Source organism: Tasmannia lanceolata, unplaced genomic scaffold, assembly GCF_043159265.1.
Source record: "Tasmannia lanceolata isolate RefF3 unplaced genomic scaffold, GAP_Taslan_0.1 ptg000037l, whole genome shotgun sequence".
NCBI classification, from domain to species: Eukaryota; Viridiplantae; Streptophyta; class Magnoliopsida; order Canellales; family Winteraceae; genus Tasmannia; species Tasmannia lanceolata.
Window position 1 is genome coordinate 60,480,169 of NW_027518714.1, and position 27,613 is coordinate 60,507,781.

Sequence of the window (27,613 nt, forward strand, 5' to 3'; positions counted from 1 at the left end):
AGGGCTAGGATCGGCCTATGGAAATGATTTTTGGGGCACAACCTATTTATGTTGTGTTCTATCACATGGACGGTTTGGATCAACCTATGATGTGGTCCGTACCATTCTTTGTCGGCCCGTGCATCGCACGGGTTTTTTACTAGTATTATATAATCTGGTATGTATGACACGTTGTCTGTGAAGTAAAAAGCTAAAATCCTTTTTTATCCATGTTCTTCTTTTACAAGAACTACCTAGTTTTGATGGGTAAATGGGGGGGATGATATTGTGAGGGTGGAAAGGGGTTTGAAAGGGGTTTGTATATGCAAGGGAAGGGATGTATGATAGAAGCACATGGTATTGTTGGGCAAAGTGAGAAAATGAAATGGGTTCTAGGTATTTTAGAATTGCGTGTGATATTTTCATATGTTGAATGGATTTCCTTTTCTGTTTATCTTCTACCAATATCTTTTAACAAGATCAGATGGTTTTATCTGCAGCTCCAATTCTAATTTCAAGTTTTATTTGCAGCTTTGGATGCAAGAATGAGGAAAACCCGACCTGGCCGACTCGACCCGAGAAACTATCTCGGGTAGGGTCGTGTTTTATGAATCTCGGGGTCCAAAAGACACCCGGCCTAAGATAGTTACTCGGATAGGGTTCCGGGAAACCGACCCGCCCGACCCGAGTTGCAACCCTACTTTTACCAACGATCATAAAAGTGACTTTCGGCCTCGTCATTCAAAATTTTATCAATTTGCGTCCTTCAGCATGTTCATATCAAGATATGAAAGTTCCACCCTACACCGTATATTCAAGAATTTTTTTTTTGAACGGCATCACATGAAGGCCTTACCCATCAAAAAAAAAAATGAAGGCCGAATCCAATGTCTATACAGTATACACAGTAAAGAAAAAATAATGTGCTTCGAATAGCTTAACAACTGGAGTCAAATTCCAATTAACATTGCTCGATGCGTTACATTGCACTTGATACTGCGAAATTGTGCATAACACAGCATCATGGCCAGAAATGCTCATGCACACTGGCTAAAAAATATGTGCTAAGAAAGCAATACAACTTATTCGAAAAAAATAGAAAAAAAAAAGGAACCCAAATAACTGTTTTCTGACATAAAAAGATCAAGCTTCCAACAAACCTTGTTACAGCTAGTCTGAGGATGCATATAATCCCATGTAAACCCATTGTATTTGACTAAAATTTGGGTAGGCAAGAGCACCCATGTTCACTAACACTATTACTAGCAAAACTAAAGTCTTGAACAATTACAGAATCTACCTGCCTTAACCATTCTTTCTTTTCTACAAGAACTTCATGCCGATGATTCACATATTCTGCTTCGACTAGAACAGCTTCCTCCGTCGAATCAATGATCAACCAGCCAAACTCAAGCACCATGAAAAGCCCCCCATCAATACCCAGACCAGTTATTTCCAAGAGATTTACTTTCGATCAATACCCAGACCAGTTATTTCCGGGAGATTTACTTTCTGGGTTTTGTGGTGTTCTGCACAGCATAATTACACCAATTACCTTAGCCGAGTAAGTCCCTGAACAGATTGGGGTTGTTTCCAGATGGTATGACACCCATTTGCCTTGCAACCGAGTCTTTCTCTAAGGAATCTTGAGGGTTTGGACCCTTCTTCACCAGTGTTGTATGCGTAACTGCGGTTCCTCCATTGTGAGAGTTTCTATTAACAGTGGTGGGTAATCTAGATTTAACATCGGCAGCATAGATGTCGGAAGTTATGACATTGCCACTCAGCCCAGTTGAAGGTGTGTCTGCAAAGAGTGCCATAAGATCAGGTGGTTTAGCAGCAACAGTGGCATCAGAACTGATGGATGAGGAACCTTCGGTAGGTCCAAGAAGTCCTTCCAGTTGCTTAAAAGGATCTATCAATGGAGTGCTTCCTGGAGTTGGTTCACCCAAATCAAGCAGATCTGGAGGAGGTTGTGGAGGGAGAGGGACAGCCTTCTCAGCAGCAGATTCAGAAGACGCAGTGGTCTCTGTTGAGGGACGTGCCTTCTCTATATTTGCAGGGCTACCTCTTGCAGTACCTTTATGGGTTGATAATTGTTTCTTCTCAGTTTTAGATGAGGTTCCCCCAAATAATGAAGCAGCAAGTCTCTGCTTTTCAGCAGAAACTTCAACCTTCTGCCTCCTCGAGTCATATGAGATATCTCGTGCTTGTGAGCTAACTGTTTCAAATCCATCATGATGTTGGACCCCATTTACTGTTTTCTGGCTGGCGGAAGTTGAGCTCGATGGAGTAGGAGAAGAATAAGTAGGTCTACCCCACTTCTTCTGAACACCATCAAGCCGGAGTTTCAGTCCAAGAGCTGTGGGTACAATGTCAGGAATGGAGGGCAGTGGGGCAGCTTGAGGGATTTCTTTTGGATAAGATAGGTCAGATACTGTAACAAGATCAGTTGAGGGTGTGGGCATAATTGGGGTAGTCCTTGTTGCCATAGGAGGCTTTGGAAGCTCATAAGCCTCAAACCTAAGAGCATGAGTAGAGGCTTCAAGTTGATCTTGGCCTCTAAAATTGCTTATATTCAGCATACCAGATCGCTCATCTTCTGGGATGTAAGGCCTAGCTCCTCTTTCCAAGGATTGTTGCACAAAACTGTTAAGGAATGATAGGCTTTTATCTACCTGCACAGAGAAACTAAGACACAAATCAGTAGCCTGGCTTTTCATAATAATACAGAAACAAAAGGCTTCTACTTTAACAATGCCAGGTTAAGAATATCCAAGTCATAAATGTTAAGATTAATATAATCTGAATCAAATTTATTGATAATCAGATAATAAAAAGTAATAATGTAGACTCATGTTCTGTGTCCAGATTAACAACCCTATAAATTGAAAGGGCATAAGAAATTAAACAAATCAGAACCCAACCCATGAAGCAATTACACAAGAAAGGACAAGGATGAAGAACTCCCTGTTGCCTTTGATCTAACTTGTGTCTTCATTAGCCTGGGTGAATAGTGGATCAATATGCTTCAAATCTAAGTTAGCACTATAAGGAAACGTGCTATGGGCAAACATGAGATTGGTTAAAAAAAAATGTTCCCATGTGTATGTGATCATATATAGACGCTTTCAAAACAGTTGTTTGTTGATTAAGGCTAATAGCTATAAAGAAATTTATATTTATGATGTATTGTAGCTATAATGAAAATTACATTTATAAAGTTTTAAATAACCTTGGGTGGCAACCCAAGTTCTCCCATTATACACACACATACCTACAATAGAAGTATAAATAATGTATGAATAGCTAGATGGAAATTTACAGTTAAGGTTTTAAATAACATCGAGTGGCCATCCAAGTTTTCCCATTACATATTGTATGGATGCCTGGCTAAGAATAGAAACATCAGCCTAATCATTTTATGGCATAATAAGGTGCTCGATCAACGACGGAAAGAAATAGTTGTTAACTACGAAAAATTCAGATTTAGTTCTCGCAGTCCATTCATTAAGATCCCACGAAGTAACATAGGATTAGAACTCCTTGAGAGGAACTACATCAAATGAAATTGAGGAATACTACTGTCAATCTTCCAAGCATTCACATCCCCATCCTTCTCATGGGCTAACAGTACAAATAGAGCATGGGTGTTGTCATCAGGATCATCCATCTTGCGGATCACCACAACAGTGTCCTATCCACACCATCCCATGTTGAATTGATGATCCTAACCTTTTGTGCCAAAAGGGGTTTTCCAAGGCATTTTTCCCAAAAGGCATCAAGCGTTGATATGTAAAGCCTCGATCGACTAAATCAGACCATGCATATGGAATGGTATGATGGCGCACACAAGATGAGCAGTTCTGATCCCCACACCACATGCTCACATGACTCAAGAGAAGGATGATAAGGATGCACTTTATTTGTTTCAGATATGCTTTGGGACAGCGTACGGAAGCACTATCTACCACACCCTGGGTAGCTCAACGGAATGGTGTCTTCCTCTGTCATCGAATAAACATTGTCATAACCAAGTTCGTGTCAGGGATATGTTGATATTGACTGAGTTGGACTTTTTCTCACTGAATCCAGATTATACAAAATACACACAAGTCACCATCACTGGTACCTTGACTATTGATAGGTATCACAGGGCCTTGTAGACTCATGTTACTTAGTAACTTCTTTCATGGTGTTCAACAGTTGTGGTTTCTAAATGTAGTTGACCAAAGGGATCCAAGAGACAGGAAGCATAGTTGCCAGTGTGGGAAGCAAATGCGAGAAGTAATGGAGGAATAGGGAAGCAAGGGCTCTGAAAAAGAAGATGCAGGAAACTAGAAGCACTAAGGAAGCGAGGGCAAAATCGAAGAGGATGCAGATAAGAAGTGTCATGGAAAGTGAACATGAACCGTGTAGGAAGTGCCAATGGAAGCAAAAGAGAAGCATATAGTAAGAGATGAGGCTACAATTAAGTATATGGAAGGTTAATGTAAGTTAGGGTTACAAGTAAGTTAAGGAGTACTTCACTATTTACTCGGGATATAAGCTTTAAGGATTTATAGTCTTAGAATTCTGAATACTTAGTCATTCAGTTTTAATGTTAAACTATATTCGGTCACGTAGGTTTTATTATTTGCTACTTACTAATTAGTACATAATAATTAGAAATTATATTTTTAACACTAATTAGTAGTGATTTATGATAATGACTAAACCGCTACACAGTAACAAGCACAATTTTATTTTTTTTGAAAATTATTTGTTAAAAGGGAATAACAAGCACAATTTGACCTCAATGTAATCTCAAAAACTCATCAGAAAATTATTGAAATAGAATGGAAAGTTATGATGTTGAAATGTCAGTATCAAGTACATAAATGGTACAGAGGTTTCAAAAATATGATAAATATAGCAAGGGATGCTCCTTGGGATTTTTTTTGAGAAGCAACTTGAAAGAGGTTAAGGTATAAATAATCCTGTACAAAGCAACATAGAAGTATAACTCATCACAGCATTCAATGGAAGTAGAGGAATAAAAAAAATTATTCTAGCCAAGAAGAGCTAAGAACTTTGGTTCACATACAGACAATTCAAGGAATAAATGCTGTGAATATAAATCAATTACTGACTTCGATATCTTCACAACTTGCATCCGATGGCATTATACTCTCGACAGCAGGAGCATCTAAGCCCAAAACTGCTTGTAATTCATATGCACGCTGTTGTAAGTCTGTTGAATGAGATGCCGATAGTTCATCAATCAAGGATTGACACTGCAACAGGTAAAGAAAGGTTATCCCTACACAAGAATCTTCATTGGAGAGTGAAAAAGCATTAACACAATGAGACTCCATTTATTCAATAAAAAAAACTTTAGTTTTGTATTGTTCACTTAAAGAACAACAATTATAAATAGTAGCACAGGCCTTCTTGCAAAAGAAATGCTGAGTATGCCATTATACAAAACGCTTTGGTCCATACATGTGTTAGAAACAACGAGTAGGAACAATGCAATGGTGCACCCCTCAAAATTACTACTTGTTAGTTAAACAACAATAGGGATCGGTTAAAAAAAACGTAGATCAGGAAATGTATGAAATATCCGATTAGAAAGAAACAGTGTACGCAACTTAATAGCAAGAAGCTTTTAACAAGCATGAAACTCAGACACCAGTCTTTGGACTTCACAAATTAGGGGCATTGGAAGAATCTGGTAAAAAGTTAAAGAGTACAAATTACTAAACAGCATTAAAAGGAAAGCTAATGCGTCAAAGCGTCTTCAGAAAGTTATGCATGCTATATATATATATATATATATATATATATATATATATATATATATATATATATATAGAGAGAGAGAGAGAGAGAGAGAGAGAGACCTTTAAACGTTTTCAGAAAGTTATGCATGCTATAGCATTCACAACCTTGTTTGAAAGGACAAGTTTGCATTGTGATAAAAAATGAAACCAAAAAGAAGCACTGATATTGACTTCATTGGTCGGTTCGAATAATAGTGTCTACTGTAATTGCAAACTGGTTTAAAACATTTAAAATGTAGATGAGAAAGACCAGTACAAAGACTCATTTTGCAGAACAGGTATGCAGCTTATGAACTGACATATAGTCAATTTAAATGACGGAAAGAATCCAAGAAACTATGAATGGATTTCAATGACTACTACTGAGTAATATGAACACTATCAGTGATCTTTAACAGCTGAAATTAAACAAGAAGTTTTCTTGGACTATAATATAAATATTCACAGTTTGATCACCATCAAAAGATATGTATTGCATGTAGATCCATAAATACCTACCTCAGGGAGCAGCTCCACTTTCCTTCCCGCTGCAATTTCAAATGCACATATTTTCGAGATAGCTGTCACTACATAAGCCTTCAAAATAGAAAAAAGATAATAATAATAAGTTGCAAAATATCTTGGAACTTGAACAAAAATGACTTTTAAAGAGGCAAGGCAATATGATAGTAAGTCCAAACAAGCTCATCGCAGCACCATCTCTTTAAGGCAAAGCAACAGGCACGTCAAATAGTCATTGTTCCAAATAACAAAGCAATAATTTCACAGCGAGATAACCATTTAAAAAAATCACACTCTGTTTGGTTGATGGGTTTTTTTTTTTCCTAGGATTTATGTGGGAGAATATTTAGTGGTCACATCAACTTTTTCTTGCTGACATCAGCAAAATCTTGTCTTGAAAATGGTGGTCTCTCTTTCTCTCTCTACCCTCTCTCTCCACTCATCATAATATCTTTCTCTAATTAATGCTTGTCCCCTCTTTTGTCTCCTACCTTTACCCACATAAATCCCAGGAAAAGAAAAAAACCCGGCAACCAAACAGAGGGGATATTCCCTACAGTTATAAATGTATTTAGCAGGATCACTCAACATGGTTTGAAATTTGTACTGAAACCGACCGAATCCAAAATCCGTACGGGTGCATTTGGATTGCCGGAATCAATAGTTGGAACCGACATCCTATTCTGATTCCATTGGATTCTGGAATTTGGTTTAAAAAAAATGAATGGAATCAGGGGGTGGAAATGACACCATGACGGAATTAGAAGGGGGAAAATGTTGGAAACTCAAGAGATGGTATTCTGATTTACACATTTTTGAATTAAAATTTTTATTTTTATATTTTTAATGTCATTTCCAGGGAAATTGGAATAGGGATCATAATAGGATGTCGATTCCAATCCGGATTTCGGAAATCCAAACGAAACCTAAGTGTATTAGTGGTTTACTATACTAATATGTGTTACGTAATAATATGTATATGAATTGTATGTGAAATGTTGTGCATGCATTATGTATAAATGTTTATAAGAATTACATGTGAAATATGGTATGTACTGAATTAACAGACATGAGCAACAATGCATGTCACAAGGAGTTCAATCTGTTAACCCACTATGGGTAGTTTGTTTTGCTTATGTGATTATTTTTTAGTGTGTATTAGTGTTTATTCGAGCACTTCGTGCAGTTTCATCTTAAATGTCCATCATTTTTTTTTTTTGAAAGTTGACATATCTATTGATAATAACAGAAACATACAAGAAATTGGAGACCAGTAGTCCCGCCCCAATACAATGTACCCCAAAAAAGATAAAAACATCCTGAAAGTAACTCCCCAAGCCATACAAATGCAAATAGGAAACTGGGATAAGAGATACTCAAATGTGAAAGACCAAAGTCTCTCAAGTGTAAAGACCAAAGACTCTCAAGCGTAACCGAGCAATACGAGAAACAGATCATTCCCCACCCTCCGTTCTATGCCATTCCTTCCACACAATCAGAATAGAAATTACCCCTCCATGGATACATCTCAGTGAGCCCTCAAGCAGCTAAGGACCACAGCTCCTCCAGCAAACTTGCTATTTATGATGTTCCATCTTTTACCATGCCTATCAACAAAATAAAACTTCAAGATTTGCATTTGTTTATATGATGTTCCCCAAGCCTTACAAATACAAAATAAACCTTAAATGTCCATCATTTGCATTTGTTTTCATACGTTTATGCGATTTTACAAGATTTCCACCGACACTTCCATCGAAAACGGACATGTTTCCATTTCCATCACAACCTAAACGCATACTGAAACTGAAACTTTAAACCTCGCACTCAGCCACCTAACTCTATACTAGATAACACTTCACTCCCGGCTAGAATCAATTGTTGCAGACTTGCAGGCATCAAACATCACTGTGAAAGTATCCGGTATAGCCTCTGGGCATATACAATAGAATTTAAATAACATTAAAAAAACAATATAATTTAAATGAAAAATCTGCTTTTCTTGTAGGAATCTGAACGTGAGGAATCATAAGGTGCATTCTTTAACCTTCTTTTGGAATGATTTTCTGTTTTTTTAGCCTTAAAAAAATGAGAATTGTGTTCTTTAGTGATTTCAACAACTCGTCTAAGAATTCATCCTAATTTTTAGGCATTATTTTATGGAGCGAGAGTTTCTCGCTTCAGAGAATTGGACGATATCTCACGATCTTCTCCTCTCTCTTCTCTCAACTTTTAGCGTGAAACGAGCCCACTAGAGTGAAACCACGTTTTCCATGCCACCTGCCGCACAAAATTGAGAATTTTTTAAGATAAGAAAAAACACAATTATTATTCCAAAGGACTCTAAAGGATAAAGATTAATTCTAATTTTTAGAAAGAAAATCTCCAGAATGGTTGAAGAATGCACCCATACTCCCTCGTTGTTGTGATTGTACTGGTCTCATTCTCTACACAGGAAATTTCTTAACATATAGCTTCATCAGCTAAAAATGTGAATGTTCTGCTCTCCTTTCTCACACAAGGCTGAATGGTAACGATTCTCCCTTGGACCCATGCAGACAATGCATATGATTCTCCATGCATACGATTCTCCCTTGGACCCATGCAGACATTTGTCGGTCATCAGCGAAGCCGAAATATTTTGGTTTCGGGATGGAATTTCAGCCGAAATCTTGTAAAATCACGGAAACATTTTGGTACAAAATCATGGCCAAAATCCAGGTAAGATTCTTTGCCATTGGTTTTCCTTTTATTTTTTGTCGTTATTTAGAAATATCTTAAAATAATCTCGTTGTTCTTCTCTTTTCTACGAGTGGAGTTGATTTTTGTTAGGGTTTCTATCAAAATGTTGACATTTCAATTGAAACTTTGCTTTTTTTATATATGAAAAGTTCCATGTTTCGCCTATTTCGACGGAAACATTAACGAAATACCGAAATTTCGCCTATGAATGAAAGAAAGCTCCCCTGTTTATACATCACCATCATCTTGTACTGTACAACTTGTTCATTACTAACAGTTTCTTCCCCTATCCTAATATTCTCTTCCTAAGGTTTTCCTATTCAACAATATACAGCTGTTATAATTGAAGAGGTCCGGACCATTCAAAAAAAATAAAATTGAAGAGGTCCGGAGGAATGCCATCGGTGTGAATGAATATCCTGATTATGAGATAAAAGGGACCATGGTTCTTAAATCACAAGACAACCATTGGATGACAACCAAAGGTTCCATCCTGGTAGGTCACAGAAATAATAAAAAAAATGGAAGAGCACCACCTAGTAAGTACTGGTGGCAACTCATGAACCAAAACCTGACCAAATTGCTCGGACTCCATCACAAATGGGCATTGTTGCAAATAATTAAAGCCTTGTAAAACCAAAAGAAAAATGCAATATAAAAGGTGACTCAACTCAACTCAACAAAGCCTTTGTCCCAAACTAGTTGGGTTCAGCAAAGGCTAAATGAATCCTTTAGAAAAATTTCATGAAGAAGGAATCTACGCGGCTCTAATCCTGGCTCTAGTTGGGTTCTTCTACGTGGATCATTTTCTTCCATTCTATCCTATCCAAGGTCATGTTCTTAGTTATGTTCCTAGCTATCATGTCTTTCCTCACTGTTTCTACGCAAGTTGTTTTCGGTCTGCCCCTACCTCTTTTTACTCCATCAATTTGGCACGAGTCGCCTCTTCTCACCGGAGCATCCAAAGGCCTACGTTGTATATGTCCAAACCATCTTAAGCGGTGCTCTCTCATCTTCTCCTCAATTGGTGCCACCCCCACCTTTTTACGTATGTCTTCATTTTTAATTCTATCTAACCTTGTGTGGCCGCACATCCATTTAAGCATTCGCATCTTCACTACACTCATCTTATGCACATGCTGCTTCTTGGTGGCCCAACATTCTGAGCCGTACAGCATGGCTGGCCTCACAGCTGTCTTATAAAACTTTCCCTTCAACTTGGTAGGGATTTTACGGTCGCACAGAACTCCTGAGGCAAGCTTCCACTTCAACTAACCTGCTCTTATTCTATGGTTAACATCCTCTTCAATCTCTCCTTCCTTATGTAGAATTGAACCAAGATAGCGAAAGATATCCCTCTTAGGTACGTCATATCCAGTCATATTTACTACATCCTCGTCCCACCTCCTTACATTACTAAAGTTGCATTCCATATATTCTGTCTTAGTCTTACTCAATCTAAAACCTTTGGATTCCAAAATAGTTCTCCATAACGCTAACTTAGCATTTACTCCTGCTTTGGTTTCGTCGATTAATACTATGCCGTTTGCAAATAACATACACCACGGCACCTCATCCTGGATACCCTCCGTAAGCTCATCCTGCAATATAAAAGGCGAATGCCCAAATAAAGGCAAGAGTCCACAAAATATTAAAGGATTACCTTAACAGTGTCATCATTTGAGTGGGCCTCTCCCACATCGCATAACTTTCCTGTGATATAAGGCGCAAAAAACTTTCCATCTGCAGTTCCATATTCACCCAAAACCCAACAAATGACCTGTAATTTAGCACTGTTAAATAGGTGAAAAAACTGAAGAAATGTGTCGCCAGCATGATTTGCATGCAAGAAGATAGACGACAAGGATGAAACCTAACAAGGATTAGCGAAGTACTTGGAGAAACAAAGATGGCAACTTTGGCTCCCCAATAATGCGCAAATATGACTCAACCTGCACAGAAGGGAGAAAAATACTCACAGAAAATTAAATACTAAAAAGGAGAAAGGAAGATTAAATGCAGCAGATACAGAAACAAAGTTGCAAATGCTCTGAAATGATATTTATGAATAGGATTTAAACCTCTCATCACATCATACATTAGAGAGCAATATCATAATTCCATTCAACATAATTTGCATGTCCTACATTAACCAAACAACTATTATACAAGGAAAAAATAGGAAAGCAACAGCAGCATTGACCTGAGAAACAAGTTCAAGAGTACTATCTCCTCAAGATGTCAGATGGGATCCTCTAAATGCTATTACATCACTAAATATATTAATTATGCAATGCTCCAAGGAATCTCTGCCACCGTCCAGATTGCGATGGTTGAAAGAAGAGGATGCCGTTCAAATTGAGGGATCCAAATGTGAGGTTAAGGAGACTACATCTAAGGAGATTGTGGATTTTACAAGTTTTATATGGGTTGAATAGGGGCCACCCCAAACCAAATGGTGTGTAATTTTAGTATGATCAACGATTTGGATAGAGCTTTCTTAGAGAAGCCCTTCAAAGAAGAGGAGATAAGGTCTGGGCAGTTCTCCTTGAACTGGGTTGGATGGCTTTAATCTTCTGTTGCTCTAGTGTTGTTGGGAAACTGTGAAAAGAGAAATATGTGCCCATTTAAAAGACTTCTATGAGGGTGGTTGATTCAATCATCTTAGTAGCTATTAAATTTACTTTTTGCTATTGGTCTATTGGACATGCATTATTTTCTTTCATTAGCATTTTATTAGACAAACCCAGTACTCTATGAACCCTAGTTATCAATTTCATTTCGTTTCACCTGGAACTCCAGAACGGAACACCCGCCAATGAACACCCCCCAATTTTGTTTCACCCTGTTTCGACCGAAACACTTTTTTACTTTTGTTTTCCTCTTCTCTTCTTAGTTCTTTTTTTTTTTTTGAATGGTAACAGATTTCATTGACGTGAAGCGGGGCGACTGAGGAAGTGCACCGCAAAATACAAAGCTCAAAAAACAAACAAAAGCATAGGCAAGGAAAAAATACAAAGCCTAGATCCAATTATGGAGTTAGGAAATCAAACAACTCCATACTCTGTTTGTCTACTCCTTCCCTGGCTAATCTATCGCTATCCCATTAGCCGACCTTCTTATGTGCACAAAGCATAAAGAGGTGTTGTCAGTTTTATCACGTATCTCATCAAAGAACCGAGCAAACCTCCAAGGGGGAATCGATGACCCTCTAAGCCATCGAATAACATTAAGGGAGTCACCCTCCACGGTCACACGATCCATAATATCCTTTTGAAGGTGAATGATACCCTGGTGAGCTTCTTGAACCTTCTCTTCTTAGTTCTCCTCTCTTCTTCTTGCATCTTCTTAGAATTGGGTATTTACAGGCAAGGCCATTTACGTAAATGTCCATTTACTTAAGATTTAATGTAAATAGGGGAATAACTACCCCCATTTGGAATTATTAAAAATAGTTTCAAGAACCAATTCTTTTTTTTAATTTTTTTTCAAGAACCAATTCTAAAAGGATAAAATGTCAACTTTCTAGTTTTAGTTCAAAATTCAACCTTTACGATCATTTCGAGTTGAGTGATCTTAACTTCCAAACGAAGGGGTATTTTTCCAATTTTAAAAACTCTTAAATTCTATCATGTCCAAAAAGTATTAAATTTCAAAAGTCCTATAAAAAAATCTCATAATTTAGACTAAGAATTTTTCATCTAATCAAGCACTGATCAACATAGGCATTTCAACTAACATTGATTTTCCTTTAAGTAAATATTGGATCTTACAACCTTGATGTTATGATGGATTGGGTTGCATAGGATGACCTTCTTTTCCAATTTTTAGCAATGTTTTATTTTTATTTTAAAATTTTCCAATTGTAGTAGTGTCTTTTTCCGAAACAAAACGGCCAAAACATTCCATTCCACCGAGCATAATGAAATGGAATCGATAACTAAACTATGGACGGAAAATCAAACATGAAATTTTCAGATTTCCTCACATGGTTCACTTAAATGGAAGCATGTTGATATGCACATAAAAGTCCAGAGCATGATATGGAACGGAAAAAGAAGTTCCATGTTCGTTAACAATTTTTTGTGCTGTATCATGCATGTTTTATACAAAATTCATGTCCTATATGTAAAAATGAGAAGCACATTTTACTAGGAAATGACTGAAAGGCTCGGTTATGTTGCAATAAACACAAAACCAGCACTCTAAGTGCATTTCAATAGGACTAGCATAAATTTGGTATAGTTTGAGTTGCTTCAAAGATCCTTTGTTGGCAATGCAAAATCTGTTTTCATGTTTTGAATCACTGGCATCTCGATATGCAGAATTGAACAAAAATCCCTTCTTTTTTCAACATTCTCATATTTATTACAAGAAGAATTGGAGCAGCCACCACACAAACCATTGGGCCCTAAAAAATAGAAAACTAAAAACAGAAAAACAAAGTTAAAGTCTGGGAAATTTTGAGGAATAAATCAGCTCCCACTAGCACACTAAACCTTGAGATTTTACATGGTCTTCTAAGATACAAATTACACCGAGGAAACATTTCATGGAACAAAAAAAATTCAAGAACCACATAAGAATGGCATCCAAAGCTGCACAAATATCAAAAGTTCATGCCACAGCACCAAACAACATATTTTTTTTCTGAATGAAAGTATATTCAGATTCATCCAGTTTACAAGTAATCTCGTTTTGTCAAACTAAAGAATTTATGCAAGAAGGCACCTGATAAGTTCACATCCTGCATGAATGGTACGCAACGTGCATGAAGCCTTTTGAAAATCCATTAAGGATCGAAACCATGAATTTTTTTTCCATGGAATATTAGTTTATAATGTGGAGAGAGGGGAAATGAGGGTGTGAGAAGAAGAGACCTGAGAAGGCATGAGTAAATAGTGGGTGAGAAAATGCTAAAAACAGGGAAAAAATAAATTATATTTTGGGTGGAGCCTTTTTTCCTTATTTTTCAGCCTTTCCTCATGGACCTCACCCATGTCCTCTTAGATCTCTCCCTCTCCCGCCCTCGTCGCCATTGAATAAATTAGTATTTCATGGAGAAAATTCATGATTACCAAACATAACCTAAATGAAAAGTATTTTGCTTCAAAAATGCAATATGAAAAGCTAAGTCACACACACACACACACACACACACACACACACACATATTTAGTATAATACAGCATAATATAATATAAAAGTTGGTCTAGATTACAGATGTCAGAGGCAAGCATTGTCTCTCAGCATACATGCCATAGTGAAATGCTTTGAAGAGTATGATCAATCCCTAAAGCCCTGTTCGTTTAAGATTATGACAACTGATTGTGAGTGCCAAACCGATTATGAAACTCAAAATTATGTTTAAACTTGAATCCAATAATCGGTTTAGGGCCTCACCATCGGTTGTCATAATCTCAAACGAACAGGGCCTAATACAGTTAGCAAATTGTCGTATAGTTTCAGAATTTACATGTAGCTCATAGAATACAATTTGGAGATTGAAATAGGTTTATTAGAGGACATACAGCAGAGGATCTTAGCTGACTATCTGCACTTTCATCCTCCTCTCCAAATCCCTCAGCAATGAGACGCATTAAATTATGTGCCACTTTTGCATTGACAAGATCACCTGCATGCTCAAAGACCTTATTCATGGTCTGGGAAGTGAACTTGTTAGAAGGTAATGATTAATGCAAACTCTTTAACACAAAGTCATAAAAGTCAACAAGATGTAATCAACATAAGTAGCATTAGTAACTAACCTGAATAAACCATTGGTTGCTAGGTGCAAATTGCTCTGCAAGCTCAACACATCGAGATGCTATTTCTGTTTTATAATGATTATCACTAATGCTTATCATGTAATCAATCATGCGATCAACTATCACTTCCACATTGGTTGACTTTGTCATTTTATAAAGTAATTCGAAGGTCTTTCTTTTTAGAGTATCATCTGGATCCTGTAGGGCATTCCAACTCAAAATTAAACCAAAGAAGCAAATTTTAAGCTAACAGTTAACATCCTAAAAAACTATCCAAAAAAGATACAAAACAAAAATAACTGAAAAGAAACATCTTGCAGTGTTGAAAGCATGTCTGGAAAAGAAATGACAGTCATAAATGGATCTAACTAATGATTCGTCAAAGTCAAACTTGCTTACTCTATGTGCATGCCAAGTGACCCCAAGGCACCATCCTAAGAGTGATGAGAAAAGAATTGGCTGAATTCTATGTCAAGAATAGGAGTTGTCAGAACTTAGAACTGCCTAAGCACCAGGTCTGAGCGGAAACTCAATTGAGCAGCTTTTGCAAGTCATATTTTTCACAGGTATCCTCTGTTTCTTGCTCCTTTTTTTGTACTTAAAGGATTTGTTGAAGAATCTACCTTCTCCATTCTAAAACCCCAACAACCTAGCTCCTGCATTAAGTCTCTTTCCTAGAGACGATTTTAGACTCCCTCAGCTACATGTTAGATTAGAAATAAAAATTAACTTCCTTTTTTTTTTGAAAGGCAAAAAATTAACTTCATTTTTTTTTAAAGGCGAAAAATTAACTTACATTTTTTGAGAGAAAACAAGAGAAGTTTAATCCTTACTATTCTAAAAGCGAAAATCATAAAAAATTTCTTCCACCTTTCTGCTAAAATCCCCCATGTCCTGCCAGGTGTCTCTCCCACTACCTTTGATTTCCCTCTTACGTCCCCCGCTCCTTCAATCAAAACATGTATGTCTCTTCCCGTGTGTTGGATCCCGCCAATGTATTTGGTTTGACCACGGTATTTTTGGCATTTTCATGTACTTGGCCCCTCAGGATCCATCCAAAATCACCGATCAGCAGCTGACTGTCTACGTGTCGTCAAATGTCCTTTGTGTCCCATCAGCTGTCGTGCAAACACGTTCCCTTTTGCCACGGGAAACCACGCCGCCACGCGTCATTTTCGACCGTGGGTGTCGCTTCCCGCACGACTTTAGCTTTATCTCCCCTTCGTAAAAATTCCATTTGTATCCCTTCTCCCTTAAATACGATAAGTTTCAAGAACTCTCTCCCTCCCTCCCTCTCTCCATGTTTCCTGCTGATCTGAGATTACCACGCAGCAACACAAAATCGGATACCAGAGATGGAGTGGCAAGCTGCGCTGGACACGGGAGTTTGCCCTGCCACAACAGTCTAAAGTTCCTTTGCCATCGTAAAATCCTTTTTTTTTTGTAGAAATTGACTTAATTATCATTTTAGCAACCTTTTCCATTTGATTTTATCAGGAGTATGTGAACATGTTCCCATGAAATTTCTCTTATTTTTCAAATTTATTACATGCTGCTTCTTTGCGTGGTACTATTTCTTACGTGAATTTTAACAGTGATTGCGGCTGTTGAGTTGCCTATTAAAGGTGTGGTGGAATTTTGGGTTCCCAGTATATATGTTGGTGAGTAGTAGTCATGTATCTTCCATGATTTTTCACTTCTCTAGACTTGACAGTTGGATGGTGCAAATGGGAGATTGGAATTTGAGAAGCTGTGGAAATCTCCACAATTTCAAGCCCTGCCTGGAGCCTAGGAACTGGTACTCAGGTAAGCAATCTGGGGTTTCTTGTTACTACACAGATTTGCAGTTCCATTTTGTGAACTTAATTGTATTAACATTTTCATTTTTGTTTCTTCAGCACCGGCAGAATCAAGGGGTTACCGGGGTTTGTTGTTATTGCACAGATTTGCAGTTCCATGTTGTGAACTTGTGTCAACATTTTCCCTTTTGTTTCTTCAGCACCTGCGGAATCACGGGATACCTGCTCGTTCATTCCAACGGGGTGCCTTAATCAAATAAGAGCCAGGTAGCAAGGGTCTTTGTAAACTTAATCAAACTATCCGATCCGATATATAATGCCATGGATGTAAAAAACTATCCTTTGAGCCCTCGTAACCATGGATGTAAAAAACTATCCGATCCGATATATAATGCCATGTAGCATGAATTAACCCTTATCAAAGTCCTCAACAGAAAGGGAAGTAAAATAGGATATGGATCATGAGTATCCAAGGCAAATTTGTTACCCTCACATAATACTTGGATACTCCAGGTTTTGAAGGATCTACGTATCATCAGTAGGGAAACTAGATTATATTTAGTGGCAGTGAGCTAAAGAATAAAGAAAAGAATATTACTTCCATAAAATGGTTAAACTAGATTTATCCTACAGATAAAACTTTTTCTAATTGATGAAATCAGTAACTTCCAAAATCAACTGGCACCCATCCGTAGCTTAGTTGAATCTTTCTTTGTATTTACTTATGTTAAATAAAAAGTACTGCACCACAAAAACCCTTGATAAATCAACTAACAATTTATCAATAGGCTTGGCATGAGGAAATATGGAACTAAGTGTAAAGTACATTAAAACACAACCAGTGTAAGCAAACAACAACAATGCTTACAATAAAAAAAAATGAAACCTTTAGAGAGAGATGCAAAAATTACAAGGATTCTAAGCAAACAAACTGAGAACTTCAGAATAATGACTAAAGAACCAACATCGAAGTGGTTTTAACAAAATATACTCTTTACGAGAATGCAACCATTGTGGACTAAATAACATATCAACATTCAACCTACGACAATAAAAGCACAGTGAACACTCGTTATATATGGAGCCACAAAATTAAAGAATCTCAGGGCATTGCAGTTTCATATGTTCCATGAGAACTATAAAAGAGAATGCAGTATGAGGGGAAGAGAGCAGTAGCAATTATAATTTAATATTAAGCAAATAATATCCATACACCAATTCGCTCCAACAGCAAATGGCATTCTAACAATCAGGAAGAAACCGCAGAAAGAGGCTAGGAAAGTTAATCACCTCTAAGCAATCAATTACAGCCAGCTGGTGCTCTTCAGCAATGTCTGGATTTATCCTTATCAATCTGCCAAGAGCATCAATGCCCATGTATTTGAGATTATGGCTTTCACTCTGTCCATGGAAGATCATAAGACTATGAATTAAATTTCTGGAAGAAAGAAGAAGAGAGCAGAGTGAAGACAGAATTACACAATAATTAATATAAACATCAAAATATTTTGTATCCTCCTAAAGAACTTTGCAATTTCATAAACCCAGAGACAAGGTAAAGCAAGCAAACCTTCAGAAATCTAGAAGTTACTTCGGCGGCTGCATTTAATAACTTAGGATTTGAGTATATTGATGAAACACAGCATATGCACTCATACAGAACAGCATTTCCTATGTTGCTTGACGATTCACACTTTCTAAAAATGTCACCCAGAACAGTATACATTTGTTCACTTGCTTGCTTGTCCCCACTTCCCAGCAACGCTAGAATTTTCAGTAATCTGATCTGCATGTTATGAAGTAAGCGAGTCAAATAAACTAAAACATAAAGACTGCATATTAAGTTCCTAATTGGAGCAGGTAAAACTTTCAGAATTCTATCACAGTGATCATGAAGCTACGATTAGAAAGAAATCTCAAAACAATTAAACATATTAACATGAATTCAAACATTTTCTATATATTCTCTAAGTTCTGAAATTTCCATTTGTTACCAAGGATGTATTTCTTGGTCTCAGAAAACATAGTGGCAGGCTCCAGAGTGTGATGTCATGGTATGTGCACATCTCAGATGACAAAAATTGAAAAAAAAATTCTAAATCGGATAAGAAAAAAGGAATGTACATCTAATGTTTCTGTGGTATATTTAACATAAATTTATGACAAACATCAGTGTCCAGTCAGCCACTATTTACATCTCTTGTATCATATAATAGCACCCAGATACACTATTATGTCTAATATAACTGTAATTAAAGAATGAATTTTCAAATCCTTTAATTAAAAGAAGAATATGTTCTACTTCTACAGACTACTAGATCACAACATATTTCAAATTTCAGAGATGAATTAACAAACATTTACCTATCCTATAAACGTATCTCTCTCATTATTCCAGATCAAATGCACCCTAATTAAAAAAGTGAAGGACAGGGAACACAAGAAGTTTTATTTTGCTCGTCTCACTCGACGGTCAAAAAGGGAGTGGAGAGAGGAAAGGGTGAGACGACAGTGCTAGTGGTTCAGATCGTGCGTGTTGCAATCCCTGCTCGCTGGAAAGCATTCCTTCCCCCCATTCCATTTAAAAAAAAGCTCCATTGCCATTGCCATTTGGAAAAAAAACTCCATTGGTTCTCTTTAGTTTGCTTTGGGTGATAAACCTATGCTCTTGTAGGTCCATTGCCCTCCATTTGCTTAGATTTTACATGTTCTTTGCATGTTTTTTCTTTTACAGTGATATGGTTTATTTTCATCCTCTTTATATAGTGCTCTCTTTGTTTGCTTACATGTTTGGTTTGACCTCTCTCTCTCTCTCTCTCTCTCTCTCTCTCTCTCTCTCTCTCTCTCTCTCTCTCCGTAGAGGAAAAACCGAATGGAAATCCTATCTATACAATCAGAACCACTAGTTTGAAGGGCTTAGAACCAATTTTACATCTCAGAACCACTATATATACCCCGGCACCACTATTTATTCCTCGAAACCAATCAATAGTGGTTCCTAGAGTAGACATAGTTATTCTGAGTGTGTACATACTCTCATGACCCCATCAAATCAATAAGAGACACTATGTAAACACTCAGAGCATCTATTTATGCACTGGGAACCGTTATGTAGACCTTAGAACCAATGGTTCTAAACCTTATCAAAGATTAGATACTCTATTTAAACACTCAGAACAGCCATGTATATACTTGGAACCATTATGTAGACTTCACAACCACAATTTAGTTGTTTTGATTGATTAAATAGTGGTTCCAAGAATGTAAATTATGGTTCCAAGAGTGTAAATAGTGGTTCATATATTGTAATAGTATCTCATTGGCTGTAAAAGTGATCATGAGTGTATTAATAGTGGTTTAAACACTCATAATCAGTATGTATACACTTGGAACCATTATGTAGACCTCGAAACCACAATTTAGTGGTTTCGATTGATTAAACAGTGGTTCCAAGAGTGTAAATAGTGGTTCATACATTGTAATAGTATCTCATTGGTTATAAAAGTGATCATGAGTGTATTAATAGTGGTTTAAACACACATAATCAGTATGTATACACTTGGAACCATTATGTAGACCTCGGAACCACAATTTAGTGGCTTCGATTGATTAAATAGTGGTTCCAAGTATGTAAATTATGGTTCCAAGAGTGTAAACAGTGGTTCATACATTGTAATATTATTTCATTGGTGGTAAAAGTGACCATGAGTGTATCATTAGTGGTTTAAACACTCATAATCAATATGTAAACTTGGAACCACTATTTATACGTCGGACCACTAAATAGTGGTTTCGAGAGTGTAATAGTGGTTTATAGCTTATTAATAGTGGTTCTAATATTCTAAATTGGTTATAACATTGTAAATGGTGGTTCATAGTTTATAAGATGAGGATCTCGAAGATGGACGGTTCTTGTGGTTCGACATATATTTGGTGGAACCACTATTTAGTTCCAACACAAGACCGATAGTGGTCTAAATTCAACCAATTCCATGTAAGGGTCCAAAAAGCAATGCCACTATCGGTGTTGGACAGTGATAATATATTTCTGTGTTGGAACCACTATTTTGACCTTGGAACCACTATTTTGGATATTGGAACCACTATTTTGACCTTGGAACCACTATTTTGGATCGGGCATCCGATCAAGTTATTCGGACTTCCGATGGGATTCCAATAGTTTTGTAAAAAAGTCCTTCAACATCGGATGTCCGAAGGAAACCATCAGATGGGATTCCAGTAGTTTTGTAAAAATGTTTCGCGGGTGGTTCAGTGGTAAAAATAGTGGTTCCGCGGTTTAAAAATTTGTTGTGAGAGTTTAGATAATGGTTATGATGGTATAGATAGGATTTCCAGTTTTCCTCTACAAAGAGAGAGAGAGAGAGAGAGAGAGAGAGAGAGAGAGAGAGAGGGGTAAAAACATACATGTAAAGCAAATAAAGACGTCTTGAAAATAACCCATATCAATGTAAACCCTAGAGAGAAATAAAATACAAAGAGCAAGTGAAACCTAACGAAATGGATGACAATGGACCTACCAGAGCATAGGTTTTCTACCCAAAGCAAAATAAAGACAGCTAATGGAGAGTTTTTTCTGAAATGACAATGGCAATCAACGTGAATGAAGTTTCACCATTTTTAAATAACAGTGGCTTGGGGAAGAAGACGGTGAAAAGGTGAAAAATGGTTGGTGTGATGCATTGGGATTTGTCCCTAAAAAGGTGGAGGGAAAAAAGAGAGAAGGGTATTCTTGTCTAAAACAACTCCTAAAAGTACCTGACACCTCATTCTCATAATTTAGAGGAAGGCACCCCTTTCTCATAATTTCAGCAACTCTTTGCATTTTTTTAATAATTTTCCCTAAAAGCAAATCATATCTGTAATACATAGATCTAACACAAACAACAGTAAGAAATAATATACATAATCGAACAGAAAACATTGGGGAAACCACACATTTCTAATTGGTTGTTGATAGCCTTTTGGGAATTGTAACAGCATTAACAGATTGTTATAAAAGGGTGAAATGAAGCGCGGAGTAAGGATATCATTCCCTATAATTAATACATGCAATCTTATATATATAGGGATTTGCTAGGGTCCATCGCAAAAGGCATTTTGCGGAACGTCTGTTGCATGGGCATACACGTAGCCCCTCTTTTGGGTTGGCCATTACATGTGGATTTTTTTTTTTTTTTGCCGACCCCAATTAGTTTGGGACAAAGGCTTAGTTGAGTTGAGTACTACATCTGGATTTTTTAATATCAAGGAGTTTTGAACTCAGAACCTTTCCTCTGATACCATGTGAAACAACCAATTACTCCAAAAGATTAAGCCGTTGGAGATGGCGTCATTTAATCTTTTATACTTTAACATATATATATATATATATATAAATATATATATATATATAGGGGAAAGTGATTGTGAGCGGCCCCTCATATAAGCTAATATGAGGTGACTGCTAAAAACATGGTGGGCCCACATTTTTGGGGTGATCCGAGCCGGTCATTTGATAGGCCCTGACGTAGATAGGGGGTGCCCAAAAAATCAGCTCCATAGGATCATCCCAACCCTACTAACTGTGGAGGTGAAAGAGGGGGAAATGGGTGGGTATAAATTTGCCCACTTACCCGTCCATTTTCCCCTCTTTCACCTTCACAGTACGAAGGGTTGGGATGATCCTATGGAGCTGATTTTTTGGGCACCCCTTATCTACGTCAGGGCCTATCAAATGACCGGTTCGGATCACCCCAAAAATGTGTGCCCACCATGTTTTTAGCGGTCACCTCATATAAGCTTATATGAGGGGCCGCTCACAATCACTTTCCCCATATATATATATATATATATATATGTATGAGAAAACGGTTCCTACACATATGTGTAGAGAGTTCTCTACACACTAGCTTAAAATACAGTGGGGGCCCACATTGTTTGGGTGATTCAAGCCATCCATTTTAAAGGCCCTCACATAGATAGGGTGTCTACAAAAAATCAGATCCATAGGATCATCCCAACCCTACGATTTGTGGAGGTAAAATGGATGTCTTTAAACCTTCACAAATTAGTCCATTTTTTGCCTCCACGGTTCGAATGGTTAGGATGATCCTATGGATCTGATTTTTTGTGGACACCCTATCTATGTGAGGGCCTTAAAAATGAATGGTTTGGATCACCCAAATAATGTGGCCCCCATTGTATTTTAAGCTAGTGTATAGATAACTTATCTACAAATATGTGTAGGAACCGTTTTCTCTCTCTCTCTCTCTCTCTCTCTCTCTCTCTCTCTCTCTCTCTATATATATATATATATATATATATATATATATATATATATATATATATATATGTGTGTGTGTGTGTGTGTGTGTGTGTAGAAATATGATGTATTTGTGTGAATGTTGCTTTGTTTCCTCATATTATACTCAGAAAAGCCTGAACTAGGACACTAACAGCTGAATCATTCCATTCCCACCCAAAGCTCCTGGCTTCTAAGATTTACCCTCGAAGCCTACAAGGCCACATCAAAGGGTTGATGTTGAAGACCCTGCTCCATTATATCTCCTTCACTGTGAACTAAGTTCAATGTGAGGAATAGAGACTCTAAGGGCTCTCAACATAAATCTTTAACGAATAGAGCACAAATACATGAGACCACTCTAGTGCAGTTACCAAACCAAGTCCTGGGAGATGGTTTAGGCCTGCCAAAATGCAAAGCTAATAATGCTACATCCAGTAGTAGAAATATTTCATGGCTCTACCTTGAGAACAACAAAATGTGGAAGTCTTACTAATATGAAAAATGAACATAAGTAACTTCCCGGAATTTCATTTTGAATTGAAATGTGATCTACTTATCATATCCATGAATTGAAATGTGATCTACTTATCATATCCATGTACCTCTAGAAGAGAGAGAGAGAGAGAGAGAGAGAGAGAGAGAGAGAGAGAGAGATGAAAAACTAATGATATCCATGTTACATACCTGAATGAATGGAGCTGGCATCTGATGGTAATCATAACCCTTTGGTAGTCTGCGTTCTGCTACTTGTTTAAGAATGCTAACGAAGCTGATAACCAAGTCTTTGTAAGAACTTACATCTATTGTAATAAGATCAAAAAGAGGACAAAGTGTTGCACCCATGACCCCAGGATCATTATCACAAAGCTTCTACAGCAAAGGAAAATAAGAAACAAAAGAAAATATCAAAAGCTGATAGAAGTATAAAGACATTTGCACGCCATTTGAAACATAACCGATCAACGAATTCTAAAGCTTCAAAACACTGATCAACAGCACTCTTCCTTTTTGTTTTTTAAAAAAGGGAAATAAAAATTCCATTAAAGCAAACAAATACAAGAAAATTAGCACAAGCTTGGGCCCAATTACAGAAAATGGAAGAAACTGTATGTTAGGCATGAAATACAACAATTCACTTAATTACAATTTCAAAAAAAAAAATTAGCCTAGCAACCGCAAACAATTTCATTCACAATGAAAAGAACAGCCATCTTCGGAGGCACTAAAAAAGAAATCAATTCAATTGTTTCTTTAAAATGATGGAAGAAATGCCACAGAGGACAAAAATCTATCATTCGCTAATGTACCAAAGAAAAAACACTTTCCATCCAAACTTCATTAGGACTGAACAATCTGAGAAACATTTACTTCCAATCCATACTGCTCTTATGACACCCCCAATGGCCAGCAAGTTCTCAGCAGGGCCAATGTAAGCGAAAAATAACAGTACAGGAGCTTGAGGTTACCAGACCACCTAGACTTTCCAGAATCGTCCTAGGAAACTTTATCGTTCTCAAATAAACTTAACTTAATCCATACTTGAAGAGGTTTAGCCCATTCACCTGGAGCCTAGCCTCAGAATAATTCATTCAAATGCCAATTACTTCCAATCCATACTGCTCTTATGACACCCCCAATGGCCAGCAAGTTCTCAGCAGAGCCAATGTAAGCAAAAAACAACAGTACAGGAGCTTGAGTTTACCAGACCCCCTAGACTTTCCAGAATCATCCTAGGAAACTTTATCATTCTCAAATAAACTTTGCTTAATCCATACTTGAAGAGTTTTAGCCCATTCACCTGGAGCCTAGCCTCAGAATAATTCATTCAAATGCCAATTCAGTTCTAAATTAGTTGACTTAAAGTTATCAATATAAAGCATTCCAGTTTCGGAGATCTTTTCAAAGCCTCAACAATGACAATATTAATTAATGCTATTAAAAATGATATTATTAATTAATCCCCTTAGTCTGTCAAAGGATCAGCCGTCACTTTCCAATCAGACAAACGACTGCGGGAACAAGATTTTCTAAAGCTATATAGTTTTTGTCATACATGGGGTAATGGTGAAGCAGAAAAATAATAATAATCTCAAGTTTCTAAATCTGGTCCAGGTTGGGAACCTGAAATATAAATCTGGTCCAGCCTAGATACAAGCTCAAGAAAGCACTAGCCTTCCAGTTCTTTAAAGAACCGCATGAAGTTCCAATACTATTCGACCTTTTTATCTCTTCTCTTTTCTTCGAATTTCAAGAACTCCCATTCAAGTGATTTTCCCAAGTCGAATTGCTACTTTTATTCAAGGATTTTACTAAGAGCATCAATCTAAGTAATATGAATGGTTAGATTGGATCAATCTAAGCTATCAAATTACTAGGGAGTGTTGATCTAGAGATCCAACAGTCTGATCAATTTGATCTTGATTAGGATCAACTATTCTAATTGTGAATTTTGAGATACGTTGAAAGGTTATATTTGATCTACTTCTAGAAAGTGTGTGAAAGCCTAACCTCACGATTAGATAGTGTTACATAAGATTGAGGTTGATTTGGGCTTTCTTCTATAATTTTTTTTTTAATGGTAATGAATTGTATTAATCAAAGAGAATGGGAGACCCCACAATCCAGAGGGTCGGTACAAAAAAATAGGCAAATAAAAGAAAAAAATAGAATACAATCAAGGTCCTTCAAGGGGGAAGGAAATAAAAAATCTCCAGGGAAGCTCTGTCGACTCCTTCTCTAGCTAGCTTATCGGCGTCACAGTTCACTGAGCTTCGTACATGGTGGAAGGCAATCGATGATTGTGCTATACGATCAGAAATCTCATCCATCCAATGCGCAAAACTTACTCCTAAACACAAAGCCATTTCTATGTGCCTTTTCATGAAATAGTAGAGGAGGCTATTCTTGTAGCAGCTTGATTATCACAAGACATCCCCATGTGCATGTGGTAGCAATACTAATTTCAGCCAACTGTTTTACATTTGCTAGCAAAGCCACACTAACTTGGCTGAATGACAATCAGGAGGAAAAACCCGATACGTATAAAAGAAAATGGAAATATGCAGATGGTCATAGGGAACATCAAAGATGGCAGGACCAAGTGGTGCCTCAACATCTCAAAATCATCAAAAATGCAAATATGATCCTAGAGATATCTGAAATTAATTGAAATTTATAGAATCCAAAATCTCCCAAGACGCAGCCATGGCGCACAATGGAGCAACCTTACCGTTGCAGCCTTACACTAGTATAACAAGAAATTCGTAGTGACCCTCATGTGTTCTAAAAGCGTGGTTCCATAACCATAACCACATAATGACAGCATAACAGTCACTCAAAATGCAAATGTGAGTTGGAATTACTGGAGAAAAAAAAGAAATTCGTAGTGATCCCCATGTGTTCTAAAAGCTCCTCTATGTAGATGGTCATAGAGGAGCGACCCCATATGTATGAAAGAAAATGGAAATATGTAGATGGTTATAGCGAACATCTAAGATGGCAGAACCAAGTGATGCCCTAATATCTCAAAATCATCAAAATGCAAATATGATGCCATAGATATCTGAGCTTCATTGAAGTGCAATGACTGCATAACAATCACTCAAAATGCAAATGTGCATCAAAATTGAAAAGAATAGATGCAAAAGCAACAGACCTTTCTGAAATTAGAGACGAGATGAGAAACAGACGAGGGCGAGCGCTGATAAAACCTATGCAAAGCCATAATAGCCTTCTTCCTCACAGATTCCTTCTGGTGTCCAAGAAGCTCAACAACCTGAGGAAGAACAGCTGGAATTGTCTCTTCATTGATGAGCTTACAAACAGCAGTTAGGGCAGCACAAACCATAAGAAAATTATCCGATTTCAAATCCTTCTGAATCGTATTAACAATTAGAATAATGAGATCGTGATCTTCGTTTAAGAAAAGAGTCACAGCTAAATAACCAGTCCTTTTGAGAAGGAGAGAATCATCATGTGTCATTTTAACGGCGTGGATGTATCCGAATGAGGCATCGTGCCCTAACATCTCAACGTAGACTAAACGGATTATGTATTCCTTCATTTTTCGCTTTGGGATATCGGGCTCTGTGATTCGGCGTTTTAGGGTTTCGATCTCGTGTAAAATGATCCGATCTTCTTCCGATTTGGATCGGGCTTCGCCTATTGATTTGACTAGATCTAAGAACTCCTTAGATTGGCCCCAACCTCCTTGGGAGCCCATTGCGAGCTCCCTTCCGATCGTTTTTAACTGCTCCAGCTTGATTTTGATTCAATAACTGGTCAATTTGTTAGGGTTTCTTCATCTAGTAGAAAAAGAAAAAAAAACCTAGACGAAGGGGTTGTAAGGCTGTGGCGAATTTCAGGTAGAACAGATCTAGATTGAGACTCCCAGTGCCTGAAAAACTCTGATACAAAGTCACAAGATACAAAATAACACTAATCTCTATCTCGTCTTCTGGTTCTTTTTGGCTCTGTTCACTTGCCTTCCCAGGAAAGCAAATCCCTAGAAAACAGATTTCTCTGATGACAAGACTTTGAAGAGAAAGAATTCTGATGTTCACTCGCTTTACCGGGAAAATAGAATTATACGTGGAATTTCTACAATAAGTAAAAAAAACACACGGAAAAGCCCATTCCACCCCCTCTTTTGTCTACTATTCGCATGTGAAAAGTAAATTAATTAATTAACTCCAT

At 37.3% G+C, this 27,613-nt stretch overlaps 1 protein-coding gene across 2 annotated transcripts; it reads right to left on the reverse strand.

Annotated features, from left to right (window-relative positions):
* Positions 1-889: 889 nt before the first annotated feature.
* On the reverse strand, positions 890-27,468 carry LOC143862706 (AP-4 complex subunit epsilon-like). 2 transcript variants are annotated; one of them, XM_077373782.1, is made up of 11 exons: positions 26,574-27,468; positions 23,603-23,785; positions 18,185-18,400; positions 17,905-18,015; positions 14,816-15,013; positions 14,579-14,710; positions 10,943-10,999; positions 10,711-10,827; positions 6,303-6,380; positions 5,112-5,255; positions 890-2,657 (listed from the first exon to the last, which is right to left on the reverse strand). In XM_077373782.1, exons 1-11 carry the CDS (start codon positions 27,138-27,140, stop codon positions 1,536-1,538), a joined length of 2,925 nt encoding a protein of 974 aa, XP_077229897.1. In that variant the 5' UTR covers positions 27,141-27,468; the 3' UTR covers positions 890-1,535. The 2 variants fall into 2 exon arrangements, with proteins under 2 accessions (XP_077229897.1, XP_077229896.1); XM_077373781.1 differs by having other exon boundaries at positions 23,603-23,788; positions 26,574-27,467.
* Positions 27,469-27,613: the final 145 nt, after the last annotated feature.